The sequence below is a fragment of the Doryrhamphus excisus genome, linkage group LG17, assembly GCF_037039965.1.
Source record: "Doryrhamphus excisus strain RoL-2023G ecotype Guam linkage group LG17, RoL_Dexc_Guam_v1.1, whole genome shotgun sequence".
NCBI lineage: Eukaryota > Metazoa > Chordata > Actinopteri > Syngnathiformes > Syngnathidae > Doryrhamphus > Doryrhamphus excisus.
This window is the reverse complement of record NC_136373.1, coordinates 3,789,299-3,802,883: the sequence shown is the minus strand read 5'-3', so window position 1 is coordinate 3,802,883 and position 13,585 is coordinate 3,789,299. Positions and strand designations below refer to the sequence as shown.

At 45.0% G+C, this 13,585-nt stretch overlaps 2 protein-coding genes across 5 annotated transcripts in view; one reads left to right on the top strand and one right to left on the bottom strand.

The window, feature by feature from the left end:
• Positions 1–952: 952 nt before the first annotated feature.
• gripap1 (GRIP1 associated protein 1) overlaps positions 953–13,585 on the bottom strand; it is a 19,576-nt gene continuing 6,943 nt past the window's right edge. Inside the window, exons 1-29 of one of the 4 annotated variants that reach the window (XM_058083590.2) lie at positions 11,575–11,749; positions 11,009–11,075; positions 10,841–10,902; positions 10,727–10,753; positions 10,508–10,615; positions 10,281–10,443; positions 10,043–10,182; positions 9,936–9,969; positions 9,367–9,533; positions 9,100–9,147; positions 8,987–9,018; positions 8,858–8,905; positions 8,671–8,770; positions 8,505–8,582; positions 8,123–8,215; positions 6,823–6,957; positions 6,621–6,716; positions 6,370–6,480; positions 6,194–6,295; positions 6,017–6,130; positions 5,857–5,934; positions 5,325–5,420; positions 5,096–5,152; positions 4,836–4,935; positions 3,009–3,139; positions 2,812–2,928; positions 2,642–2,735; positions 2,318–2,490; positions 953–1,931 (exon numbers count right to left, since the gene is read on the bottom strand). In XM_058083590.2, the coding sequence (XP_057939573.2) occupies positions 1,851–1,931; positions 2,318–2,490; positions 2,642–2,735; positions 2,812–2,928; positions 3,009–3,139; positions 4,836–4,935; positions 5,096–5,152; positions 5,325–5,420; positions 5,857–5,934; positions 6,017–6,130; positions 6,194–6,295; positions 6,370–6,480; positions 6,621–6,716; positions 6,823–6,957; positions 8,123–8,215; positions 8,505–8,582; positions 8,671–8,770; positions 8,858–8,905; positions 8,987–9,018; positions 9,100–9,147; positions 9,367–9,533; positions 9,936–9,969; positions 10,043–10,182; positions 10,281–10,443; positions 10,508–10,615; positions 10,727–10,753; positions 10,841–10,902; positions 11,009–11,075; positions 11,575–11,616 (2,694 nt within the window). In that variant the 5' untranslated portion in view covers positions 11,617–11,749 and the 3' untranslated portion in view covers positions 953–1,850. Of the gene's footprint in view, positions 1,932–2,317; positions 2,491–2,641; positions 2,736–2,811; positions 2,929–3,008; positions 3,140–4,835; positions 4,936–5,095; positions 5,153–5,324; positions 5,421–5,856; positions 5,935–6,016; positions 6,131–6,193; positions 6,296–6,369; positions 6,481–6,620; positions 6,717–6,822; positions 6,958–8,122; positions 8,216–8,504; positions 8,583–8,670; positions 8,771–8,857; positions 8,906–8,986; positions 9,019–9,099; positions 9,148–9,366; positions 9,534–9,935; positions 9,970–10,042; positions 10,183–10,280; positions 10,444–10,507; positions 10,616–10,726; positions 10,754–10,840; positions 10,903–11,008; positions 11,076–11,574; positions 11,750–13,585 lie in introns of those variants that run through there. The other 3 variants (XM_058083593.2, XM_058083592.2, XM_058083594.2) reach the window with 3 other exon arrangements.
• The window catches only part of slc6a8 (solute carrier family 6 member 8), an 11,074-nt gene continuing 9,714 nt past the window's right edge, over positions 12,226–13,585 (top strand). The window contains exon 1 of the mRNA XM_058083595.2: positions 12,226–12,854. Within this exon, the coding sequence (XP_057939578.2) occupies positions 12,593–12,854 (262 nt within the window). The 5' untranslated portion in view covers positions 12,226–12,592. The remainder of the gene's footprint in view (positions 12,855–13,585) is intronic.

The window sequence follows — 13,585 nt, the reverse complement described above, 5'->3', positions numbered from 1 at the left end:
AGTGTGTGTGTGTGTGTGTTTGTGATGACATCATGGCGATGCCTCTGGGTCTTCTTTCGTGTTCCTTGCCAACATACTTTTTTAGTAGCGGAAGATGAAACCGGTGATATGTTCACTGTCATTGTGTGAATGTGAGCGCCGATTCATTCAGCCGAAGGGGCGGGGCGGGGTGCACGATGGTTGACACACACACACACACACACACACACACACACACACGTCTATATTTAGCTGAGTGCTGCAGGAAAAAGCTTGTGAATTTTTTAAACTTTGGAAGCCGACTTCCTGCCCTCCGTGGTTGCCAGACGTTGGGATTGCCGTGGCAACCCCAGGACTTTGACATCATCACTACTTCACATAAGTCATACAGACTTATCTTTGCAGCGTTCCTACTGTATGTATTCTTTGTTATTCATTTGAATTAAACTTAGTTTTACGTTATGAACCATGAAGTAACGGCATCAAACCAAAAAAAGAGCGCACTACTTGGAAACAATCACCAGAGGTGCTGCCGAGTAAAAAAACATAACTCGCGGTAGAGTTGAAGAAAAATATGTTCAAAGTAGACAAAAAAGAAGTTAGAAAGTTATAAAGGTTAATGACATCACTGATGCATGATGGGTATTTGGTCCAAGTAAAGCGTCCCAGCGAGCTTTGCTTTAATTAAGAGCACCCCACCCTCGATTAACCCACAGACGGGCCAAGCCGATCCGCTCACCTCTGCAATCTTCTGCTCTCAACGGAAGAGGAAGTCGCTGACGGCTAATTGGTGTCATCTCCCAGTGGACACCTTCAAAACTTTGTGACCGCAACAATACTTTTACTCTGAAAGAGAGAGGAGGGGGGCAGAGTCCCACTTCCGGGTTACGAAGAAACTTTTTAGAAATGACTGGACGGGGTTTGACATGAGCCTCAAGCGTCCGAGACCAGGAATTACAAGATAAAGTCACGATAACAAAGTTCCATTTCAGGATGTTTATTTGGCTTCACGATAAAAAGCATCTCTTTACATTCTAGTTTTTTTAAATATTATTTATAACAACATTTTCTTCAATTTCAATTGGCCAATTGATCACTTACATTGTTGTTTTTGTTGACTCCTGCATGGAACATCTAACCTCACAATCAATCATCACACTGCCAGGACATACCCAAGCCCTCAAACGGGAAGCCGGAGAAGGGAGCATCCCAGGACGTAGTCGAGGGCGCCTTAAGTAGTGTCTGCTTTTATAAATAATCCGACAGAGGAAGCAGGACATAGACACAGATTTCCAAGACAGACGAGATGATTCATTTCTCTTCAATTCGCCAAAAAGTCACAAACATAATAAAATGATATCTTTTAAATATATTTCACTCACATTCGACTGAGACAGATGCTCCAACAAGTAGTCCGGACCCAGCATGTTAACTGGGAGCTATGCCCAGGATATAGACATAGTATGAAGGCATGAGTGGATACACCCTCAAATAGGCTTCCTGGTTTGTTGGGAGGAAAGGGGGGTGGGGTGGGTCCGTTGGGGGGGGGGGGTAAATGAGGATTAGGTGCGCAATGAGAGCTCAAGTGTTCCATTTCAATGCAGTTTGCATTTGTCAGGCTGTGGCCGGGCCCAGGTGGAGATTAACAATAAATGTATGGTTTAATTACAGTACATTCATTATTAAGAAGATTTCCATTCCCCGCATGCTATGGATGGATGGGCACGTTCCAGCACTTAAACACAGCCTGGGATAAGAACAAGAACAATCCAGACAGTAGTCAAGGACCATGAAAAAGTCTCACAAGAAGTCGGTCCCAGGTGTTAGTCTGAGCCCAGTCTTTCAGTTGAGGTGAATGATATGGAAGGGTCTCACCCCGAGCAAGATGAACTCCCATCAGGACCGTGTTCTTTGCTGAGACGGACTAATTCCTGGGACAAAACCTCCAGGTCCTGTAGAATAGAGCGGGAAATGTATTCTATGTGTGGCCAATAGAGGACATTTTAGCAGGGACGCCTGTTCTTCCATAATGACTAACGCTAGCTTAGCATGGGGTGAGCACAAAATAGTGTCCACTCTGACATCATCATCCGTGGACAAAGACAAGGAGGACATGACTCCAGCAAGTTAGCAGTACTTTATACTTGACTGTGGTGCCCCGCCCCGCTTTTACTCATGTTTTAACTGTGTATTAATGAATGAATGTTGTGTTTTAATGTATCTTTTACGCTGTTTACTTGCTTTTATTCAACTCCATTCTTCTGCGCTACACAAGTAAAATGTATTATTATTATTTATTATTATTATTATTACTGTGAGTGGGTGGGTGTAGCGATACCTTCTGCAGGTGCATGTTCTTGGTCAGCTGCTCTTCCAGCATGTTCTGCAGCTTCTTGTTCATTTCGCGCACGTTCTCGTCTCCGGACTTGACCAAGTCCCTCAAGACAGACCCCAGACCTCCTCGGTCAACCTGAGAAGCTCCGTGACCCCCGACAGCACCACCTGACACATCTAAGGACATGTGATAAAGATATGTTTAGGACATGTTTAAGACACAAAGACTGAGATTTGGACAAGCAATGATGATGTGTTTAATGTGTGTTAAATGTGGGATTTTACTATTTTGAAACTGAAGCTGTGTGTATGCGTGTGTGCATATCACCAATGCGGCTATCCATGACGTATGTCTCTATGATGGCGCTCTTCCTGCAGATGTCCTCAGCCATGGACGAGCAGCTTACTTCCAGATGCTTCACCTGTCAGTCAAACATCAAAAGGTCTCGCATAACAGGCGGGACAACCAATGAGATCCACAACCAATGATGTCCTCACCTTCTCCTCCAGCATCCACTTCTCCTGCTGGACCTCAGCCAGCCTCTGGAATAATTCTCCCAGCTCATCGTCAGAAAGGTCGGCGGCACGCTGACACTGAGGACTTCCTCCTCCCGACTGGTCGCGGCCATCGCCGTCAACAACAGGCGTAAGTCGTCTTCACAACGCCGATCACATGACTGACACACTGCACTCACCTTGCTCTGATTAGCACTCTGGTTCTCCTTCATCATGTCTCTGTAGGAGAAAGACGACACGGAGGACGAGTCTCCTGTCTGCTGATTTCGACTTGGACTGTTGATCTCAGACAGAACTAGTTCCTCCAGGCCTGCAAGGAAGTGGACAAGTTCCTGTTAGGCAATACAACTACCCGTCTCCTGATGGACATCAATCACAGTCCTTCAAAGGATAGTATGTTACCGCCCTCCCCCTTTAAGGCAAGACCACACCCATTTAAGGCAAGACCACACCCCTTTTAAGGCAGGTGCTCCTGGCACAGGACACAAATCGAAGTGGACTACTTAAAAATGTCTGATTGTCAGCTTTGTCCAGCAAAGCTTTTTAAACTTTCATCTGTCCTTATAGATTATACATGATACTGTGTGTGTGTGTGTGTGTGTGTGTGTTAGAGGGAATCAAAGCACTGTATGAAATATTGAAGAGAAGGTTCCGGACTGAGGCAGAACCTACTGATGCAGAGTTCACATCCTGCTGCTGCTGCTGGACTCCACAACAGCGTCTATGCTTCCATGCACTCGATTAGTAAGATCGCTGAAATAATTAGCAAGTTTGTCACAGGCTGTCGAGTGGTTAGCGTGCAGACTTGGGTTCAATTCCACCCTCGGCCATCTATGTGTGGTCGACATGGTCAACCGCTTTCATTGACACCCAAAAGGGTAATGGATGAAAATCATATCCATAAATTAAAAATCCTTTATTATTACCCATTATCATTCCCTAAATGTGCAAATAAAGGCTAGGTTTGGCTTTGGTTATTTCGACGACCACTTATGTCAACTCGTACCAACACCTTTTGTTGTTTTTGGCTCAACATTTGCCATAAAAGTCAATGTTGTAACACATCAGTGACTTCACTCTCCTTCTCTCTTTTTATTCACCATTGTTCGCTCGAGGGCTGAACGGTGCACGAGTGGTTAGCGCGCACGTCACAGACCCGGGTTCGATTCCCCACTCGAGTATCTCTGTGTGGAATTTCCATGTTCTCCTTGTGCATGCGTGGGTTTTTTTCCGGTTTCCTCCCACATTCCAAAAACATGCTAGGTTAATTGGCAACTCCAAATTGTCCATAGGTATGAATGTGAGTGTGAATGGTTGTTTGTCTATATGTGCCCTGTGATTGGCTGGCGACCAGTCCAGGGTGTACTCCGCCTCTTGCCCAAAGACAGCTGGGATAGCCTCCAGCACCATAAGCAGTAGAAAATGAATGAATGAAATACTGGTTAGCGCACAGACCTCACAGCTAGGAGACCAGGGTTCAATTCCACCCTCTGCCATCTCTGTGTGGAGTTTGCATGTTCTCCCCGTGTATGCGTGGGTTTTCTGCGGGTACTCCGGTTTCCTCCCACATTCCAAAAACATGCTAGGTTAATTAGCGACTCCAAATTGTCCATAGGTATGAATGTGAGTGTGAATGGTTGTTTGTCTATATGTGTCCTGTGATTGGCTGGCAACCAGTCCAGGGTGTACCCCACATCTCGTCTCTGCTTGTTGTTTCTCTTGTGAGACCTCGACTGTAAATGTACATGAGAAGCAATTCTACGAGCTACAGTGCTATCCGTTTAAGTGATTGTGTAAAACAATTAGCTGCAGGACACAACTGTTGCCCTTTATTGACTTTATGATGAGCATCTTAATTAGCACAGAAATAATAAAAGTCGCTACACTAAGTCGTGGCTACTTTTTTTTTTAACAGCACAAAGTACCACCGTTTGGTTTCCTTGGTTCCTTGGTTCATGCACATGTCCATGCTAGGGGTCATCAGCGGGTCAGACTGGTACTGATACCTGTTCTGGTTTTGCTGTTGGTCAAAATCTCTTGAAGTCTTTCCTGCAGTTTGTCTGCTCGCTTCCTCTCCAATTGCAACTGTCGCTTTAGGTCCTTCAGCTACACACACACACACACACACACACACACACACAATGTTAACATGTTCATTACTGTCCAAATAAAAGCATATATCTTAAATAATATTTGACTTGTTCTTCTTGTTTTTATGGTATTGGCTCCTTCTTAACGGTCTTATGACACACACACACACACTCACCGCTGCACTTCCTTTCTTCTCCAGAATCCTCTGTCCATCCACAGTGTCTTTGATTTCCTGTAGAAGAAGAGTTGTGACAGGTGAGAAGTGTTGACGTACTTTTATCGTGTTGGTAATATGTAGGATATTAATGATGAAGATGTGTGGCTAACAAACTGCACGTGGTGGACACACACACACAAACACACACGTGTGCAACAAGTGGCGAGTTTGGTAGTTTGGTAGTTACCTGTTTGAGTTTGCCGATGGTCTCATTGTGTTCGTCTCTTTGCTTTTGGATCTCCAGCAGCTGCTGGTGGACTGATTCTAACTCAACTTGCTTGGCCTGCAATGCAACAAAGGCAGGGACGGTAAACACGCACACATAGACACTCATGAAACATATACACATATATGCAATCTCCAGTATTGTGTGTGTGTGTGCATAGTGGAAGTGTATGTTCAGAATAACTGTCCATATCTCTGGCTTTTTCATATTCTTTGGCTTTTAACTTGGAGTGAGTCGTATGGTCCTGTGTCTTTTAATTTTCTTTTATTTTAATTGGTTTTATTTTTTATACTTTTATTGCTTTGCTTCTTGTGTTTAACATTTTATTTCTTATTTGATCTTTTAGTTTTGGATTAAATTCAATTTGTACCTTTATTTATTTATAGTATTTTATTTTTACTTTTTATTTTAATACTATGTGCACCACTTTGGAAACTCTGTTTATAAAATGTGCTATATAAATAACGTGGTATAAATAAAGTAAATAAAGTACCTGCAGATCAAGTGTGTGTTGGTCTTGTAGAACTTTGATAGCTTGTTGATGCTCCACAGTCATCTTCTCCATGTTCTCCTGCTCACACACACACACACACAAATAAATACATGAGAGAATGATGTCCTGGTAATTGATCTAATGGTGTGCAAATACAAACCTGGGCCTCGTTGAGTTGTCGCTCAAACCATCCTTTGGTTCCTTCCATGGACTGAAGTTGAGCATGGAACTCTTCCACTTTCATCTGAAGACTCTCCAGGTCTTTGCTACGAGCCTGGAACACAAACTCATTTGGTTATCACATCATGTTGTCATGATACTTCCTCATCTTCTTTACCTTCTCGTCCCGGAGCTGCTGCCGGATCTCCTCCTCGGAGCGATTCTTCTCCTCATGAAGACCTCGTAGCTCTTTTTCATAGCGTGCCCTCACACCGAGGACCTACAGGACAAAATGTTCATTTTTCAGGGAAAACTAAGTGTCCTCGTCATGAGAGAAACACGGTGGAGGTTCACCTCCTTCTCGTGCTGCAGTTTGAGGTCCGACAGCGCCTCCTTGTGGTCAGACTTCTCTTGGTTGAGCTGTATGGCCATGTCGTCCAGCATGGCCTTCCTCTTCTCTGCTATCTACACACACAGTCATACAATTTCATACCATTATGGGTAAAAGAGCGCAGATAACACTTGTATTTGCTAGGTTAGGCTAAATAACTAATAAATAAATGACAAATGACACTAAAATAAGAGATGTTTGAGTGTGTGTGTACCTTCTTGGTCTCATCCAGCTCTCTCAGGAGCTTATCCTTCTCTTGTCCTTCTTCTGTTAACTGCTCCAACAATTTCCTATTTGCAAAACTGGACTCCTGAAGGAAAGACGGAAGAAGGATTATTATTGAATGTTTGTTTATGATATATGAAATGAGGCTTCTGTAAGTGTGAGACGTCAACCCGTATGGGAATGAAGCCCACCTGAAGCTGTGAGTCGAGGTCATCTCTCTGGGCCAGAAGCTTCTCTTGTTCCGCTTGACTCTGCTGCAGCTCGGCCGCTCGCGCCTCCTGCTGCTCACGCAACAGACTGACCTCCTGCATCTTGCTTGTCTGAATCTGCAACGGTTTAACAGGCCTGAGAACATCCCCGTCTTCACGCTGAGCTCCTAAGCACAACTACGTCTAAAAGACATTTGAGGATGAGGAGGGCAAGAGAAGAACATTGGAAGCTGGCAAAGCAGGAACTTTACTGAGTTTGTTTGTTTTGTTCTAGGCTTACTGCTCTCACTGATCATTTTCAGTAGCTTTAAAAGATAACGGTTGAAATATAAATCATAAATTATTAAATTTATTATTAAATTAATTCCAGGCTGCACGGCGGTCTAGTGGTTAGCTAGGAGACCAGGGTTCAATTCCACCTTTGGCCATCTCCGTGTAGAGTTTGCATGTTCTCCCCGTGCATGCGTGGGTTTTCTCCGGGTACTCCGGTTTCCTCCCACATTCCAAAAACATGCTAGGTTAATTAGCGACTCCAAATTGTCCATAGGTATGAATGTGAGTGTGAATGGTTGTTTGTCTGTATGAAGACAGCTTGACAGTGACTGAGGTGAGTCGAAGGAAATAGGTGCAGATTCTGGAAGATCTAGAAAGTTTTCCGTGCGGGTTATTGTGTGTAGCTGCTCTATAGGAGTCCAAGGTATTTGTCCATAGGTATGAATGTGAGTGTGAATGGTTGTTTGTCTATATGAAGACAGCTTAACAGTGACTGAGGTGAGTCCAAGGAAGTAGGTGCAGAATAGGTGCAGATTCTGGAAGATCTAGAAAGTTTTCTGTGCGGGTTATTGTGTGTAGCTGCTCTATAGTAGAGTCAAAGGTATTTGTCCATAGGTATGAATGTGAGTGTGAATGGTTGTTTGTCTATATGTGCCCTGTGATTGGCTGGCTGGCCACCAGTCCAGGGTGTACCCCGCCTCTGGCCCCAAGACAGCTGGGATAGGCTCCAGCACGCCCCCCCCAACCCTCGTTAGGATAAGCGGTTAAAAATGAATGAATGTATATTTAGTATTGTCATTTTTAATAGATGTGTCTGCACCTACTTCACCAAAACAAATTCCTAGTATGTGTTTGATCATACTTGGCAATAAAACAATTTCTGATTCTGAAAGAACACATATCATCATACGTACATCCTAAAAATATTGTAATATATGCCGACTTCCATATGGCCCTACCCTACTTTGACGTATCCATGCCTGGACTATGATTTGCCAGTCGAGATTACCTGTTCTAGAGCAGCTAGGTTAGTCCTCAGAGCATCATTCTCCTGCAGAATGTTGTCCACCTGCTCCTGACTGACTGCACTCTGACTTGCTACCTGCAGTGTCATGCATGGCAGGCAGGCCGGGGTGAGCAGAGGAAAAAAAGAGGAAAAACAGGAGACAGATTCCAGTGAAGAGAAGCCGGAAGAAGTGGAAATTTACATTTAATCTAATTTAATCTAAATATTGCCACAAAGACGTCACATACAGCAGCCACTTCATCACTAAAACAAAAGAAGATGGCGCTAAACTACTCTCAGACGCTACATGCTGTCCATGCATCATTGCAGAGCAAACAAGCCCAAGTAAACAGCCTCGGAACGAGATGTTGACGAGGAGCATTACCTGCTCTTTGAGAGCGTTCACAGCCAGCTGGTGTTCTTTGTCGTCGGTCTGCAGCTTTTCTCTCAACTCCGACAGAGTCTAAAACACAGAACAGAAAAAAAAAACGCCTGCTACACTTCCTTCGTGTGGCAAATGTCACAACTGAGGTGAAACTTTGATCTCTGACTTGATTGGCTGCCGTGAGGTCAGACTGAAGCTTGTGGACGCGTGCGTTGGTCGCCTTCGCTTCCTCGTCTCTCCTCTGGTTGATCTCCTCGATTTTTGTCCTGCACATGTTGGGTTGCCAGAAGGTTACTCGCTCAGTTACTCGCTGTTGTGACAGTGATTGGCATAGTGGGCGGGGCTACCCTCACCTACTGTCATTGTACAGAACTTCCTTCTCTGCCTGAAGACGCTGGAAACTGCAACAAGGAAAGAAGGTTTTTTTTTTAGGTATGTAAATAGTGACAATGATGATGATGATGATGATAAAGAGGTCCCACCTCTCTTGTTTCTTTTTTAACTTGTCAGATAGCTAAAAAAAAGACACATGTTTCATCATTCCAGGATCAGTGTCAATATTCAGACCAGGAGGAGAGCATCAGGTGACGTTTACCTTAGAGACGTCGTCCAGGAGTTTGGAGATTTCGGCCTGTTTGGATGCCTGCATGTTGGTTGGGCAGAGAAAGTCACATGACAACAACATCCATGTTTATGTTAACATCATTTTATGTGCATGTGTGTGTCAGGTGAGTGACAGATGACCTGCCAACCTTGAAGAATATTATTTTCTAACAATTTCCTAAAATAAATTTGACGTTGCAAGTCTGCAAGTGTGTGACAGGTGAGTGTCAGGTGACTGACAGGTAAAGTACATGCGTACCTCCAGGTGGCGCAGCTGCTCCCTCAGCAGCCTCTTCTCCTCGTGTTGGTTGTTCAGGGCGACCTCCAGCTCTGCCCCAAAGCAGTGAGTTAATGGACACAGAGCAGCCGACCAGCCTAGCGCTGAGTGCTTAGCTACAATCTCCTCTACGCTCTTCTCTGACAGGCCTAAAGGGGGCGCCGCACACAGCAGGGGGCAGTCTACCAGTTAGTGTGCCAGACACACACTATATAAATATAACACACCTCTCATATTCTCAGGATGGTTCAGCCCGACGGTTGTTTTTGTAGTGTTGTGATAGTATTTGATTATGCGCCGTGTTGTAGTTGTGTCGTAGTAATATTTTAGTAAGGATATACTGTAGCAGTGCTGTGTTCAGGTTGCAATAATGTTATGCGAGTGTCACAGTAGTAGTGTTGTGTTAATGTTTTAGTAGTGTTGCACTGAGTCAGTGTGCCAAAGTGACAAAAACAAAAAAGGAGGGTCTACTAGCTTCAATAGAGTAGTGCTGCAACAATAACAACAACGACTGTGATAAGCATGAATCTTAAATTGCTTATGAGCCTCACCATGTAAATGCGTTTGTCCCTGCTGAGCTTCTGTCTGCAAACAGGAAGTAAACAAAATTGGTTTCCGAGGCAACCCTAGAGCACGCCTATAAAATTCTGTCAATCACCTGCTGTACAATTACATTGGATCCCTCTGCTGCTGCTAGCTCCTCCCCTTTCAATTCAATGTTACACACTCCATTGGCTGAGCCGTCTGTCCTTGCGGTAGCAGTCTCTGCTCTCTGCTGATCAAAGTGCTCCTGCAGGGCTGAGAGGGAACAACACAGCTTACGAATTAAATTAAAAAGCCCCCCCCTCTGTGACAACCGCCCATTAACGATGATGGTTTCACATCTGCAAACATACTTCGCACTTGCTTCTGAAGAGTGGTGTTCTCTGCCTGGAGGCGGAGCAGCTCTTCATCAGCAGGACTGGGGGCGGGGTTAGTGCTGTCTTGCGAAGCGGTGGCCACGCCCTCTTGTTTTAGATGCTGGTTTTCCCGTTCGAGCTGCTCAATCTGGGCACACAACTGCAAGGAGGCGACGCGGGGTGACACATCAAGTGGACACCGAAAGTGGACAAGTGGACGGTACCTTGGAGAGTTCAGCCATAAGGGTGCTGTTCTGCAGTCGAAAGTCTTCTTCCTGGCTGTGAAGTTTACCCTGTAGCATCTCATTCTCGCTCAGCAGTGCTTCCACTTCCTGCAGACAAGGGGGGATTGAATCCCATCAACCTAAGACTACCGTCAAGCACTAGAGGGGGCTGTTTAAGAAAGTGAGCCTCGGTAACCACAGTAACAGAGGAACACTCACCTGGGCTCGTTTGCTCTTACTCAGAGCCTGAGGAGACACAAAGTATCACACGCATGAACTTCATCTGATCAGCCAAATGTCGATTATAAAAAACATGACTGTGACATTCCTTACCTTCTGTGCTTTAGCAAAATCTCTTTCCAGCACCACATTCTTGTTACGCAAGGTGCTCAGCTCTGCAAACACACACAACATCATCATCTCATGTGATGAAGACGCTTCTAAAAGGGGGTGCCACACATGATGACGTCATTCAATTAAAAGAGAGTTTAGTTTATTTACCAGCCGAGTTCTTCCTCAGATCATCGGACAGTTGATAGTTGTGTGTCCTCAACTCCAGCAGCTGAGCCTGTGCACACACATTTACCATCATGAAAGTTCTATTATTTTTCTGACACGCTATTTAATGCATTAACACGACTGTGTATGCTATGACGACAAATTAGCATGTTTAAATCAGTCTGTAGTTGCTGTTCAAGATGACTGTGTCAAAGCGCAATTTGTGAATAAAAATAACATATTGGAGCGTGTCATGTGACCTGTCACGGGGTCGCTAGGCTAGGATCGCTACGTGAAGGTGGCGATAAAGGTTCCTTGGCTAATAACGATAACATCTGTGGTCCGGTCCAGACCTATTGTCACGTCTCAAATAACACAGTCAGACCAAAACAAGGCAAACGAAACAGCTTTGACTAGATATATGTCCCACCCAAGTGGCGAATGATTAGCCTCAGTTGGCTAACCCCAATAACAATTCACCTGGCGGCTTTAAGGCGAACTAAAAAGTGGCAATTATCAACGTGAAATCGCCGCAACGTGACATTTACAGCTGTCGTGTTTCTTAGTACCTGCATACGATGAAACTCCTCCTCTGAAAGAGCCTGCGACATGATGCTCCCGCAGCCAGCAGGCTAGGCTATGCTAGGCTATGCTAGCCTAAACTAAGCTAAGCTATCTGAGAGAAGAGAAACAGCGGCGGAAGAAGCTCTCGCTCTGAATTGTTGTAATTTGGCACCACGTCCACTGGGGGGAGACAAAGACTTTTTGTTTGCAGCAGGCGAAGAGTTTGAATAACCAAGAAATACAATTAGTGACCTGTGACCTCATTAGTTAATGAGGTCTAAGACCCGCCCCAACACATCATCCTTCGTTTGACAATATATGATAATAAATAACGTAATAAATAAGAAATAATAACACTAAATAATAATTACAAAACATTACATAACTTTTTAATAATAATGACCCAACAGTTAGTAAACGATGACATTCATTCATTAACCTACGTTAACTTTTTAATAAGAATGGCCCAAAAATTAGTAAACGATTGCATTCATTCATTAATCCATTTGGTCATTTATATGCATGAATCTGATTCATCGTCTGAACGAGAGGGAGACCCCGTTACGTCAGCGACAGGTGGGGGGCGGAGCGTGTGTGGTGACGTAAGCACCAGCAGCCTCTTTAAAGGCTGGAGTTCTCAGCGTTTCTCTCGTGTGATGGCGATGTGCGCGTTCCCGTGATCACCCGGAGGACTAACAGGAGGTGACCCCCCCGTCCCCCCCAGCGAGGATCTGATGACTTTCTTCAAGCTGACATTCAAATGTTTTGTGGATTGCTTCTGAACGTCGACGGAGAGCGTTTTTTATTTCTATATTTGACTTTCTGTCATTTGTTTATTTTTGGGGGGGAACGAGAGCCAGCCAAGAAAAGTGTTTCGCGTGCGTCTTGGTTTGATTGACAGCTGAGACAGTCAGGATTCGTGTGTGTGTGTGTGTGTGAGCGCGCGCTTTGGAACATTCCAAATAAGTAATCCCTATTACTTCTTATCATCATTGTTGTTACTATTAGTGATTTGAGTGATTGATGGAAAAGCAGACTCCTCCCACTTCGTCCTCCTGCTCTCTGCTCCTCCTGGAGGAGGCTAAAAGGAGTCAGCTCCTCCTCCCTGCTCCGCTCATGGCGGCGGACGGCAAGAAAGGAGGCGTAGTCATGGGGGCGGAGCCAGGGCGTCAAGAGCGGGAGACGTGGACCAGACAGATGGACTTCATCATGTCCTGTGTGGGCTTCGCTGTGGGTCTGGGGAACGTGTGGAGGTTCCCCTATCTGTGCTACAAGAACGGAGGAGGTGAGAACAGGCCCCGCCCCCCATACACACAAACACCTCCCACTCAACTAACTTCACTTTTAGTGACCCAAGAAGGGAAGACCAGTCCAGGCCCCGCCCACTCACCTGTTTAGGCTAACCTTTACTAGTAGTGGTCACCTGACTTTGCCAATGTTTACTTGCACTGATCATTGATTGAATGCACCAAAGTTACGTAGCTTGGTCGCCCATGGGCAGGAAGTGATGTCGTGCTCATGCATGTGCGGCAAGCTGGTGGGCGGGGCCAGTGTGACACAACACTAGTCACTTTTGAAGGTCACTTATTTTGATGGTGGCCATCTTAGTTTGACCTTTGTTAACAGCTAATGCCTTGTCTTCTTGCATCTTTCCTTTCATCCATGTCTCCTTGTGTCCTTGGTTCCGGTGCTCTTTCTTTTCTGCACTCATCCCCATCCTTCACACACACACACACACACACACACGAACACACCCACGCAATCAAGGTCAACGCAAGTGTGTGTTTTGGATGAGTCATCAGTCTGATTGCGATAGTAACCCGCCTGTAAATCATGAACCTATTGATCTTGAAGTGATGCTTGGCTTTCTGTCTCCATGACAACAAGATGTCTAGTCAGGGTCAAAGGTCGCAGAGATGTTTTGAGGGGGGTGTGACATCATCATTATCATCATCATCACGTGCGCCACAGTTTAGTGCCAGTTGCCAGTAATCCTTTAATCCTATTGGCACAACT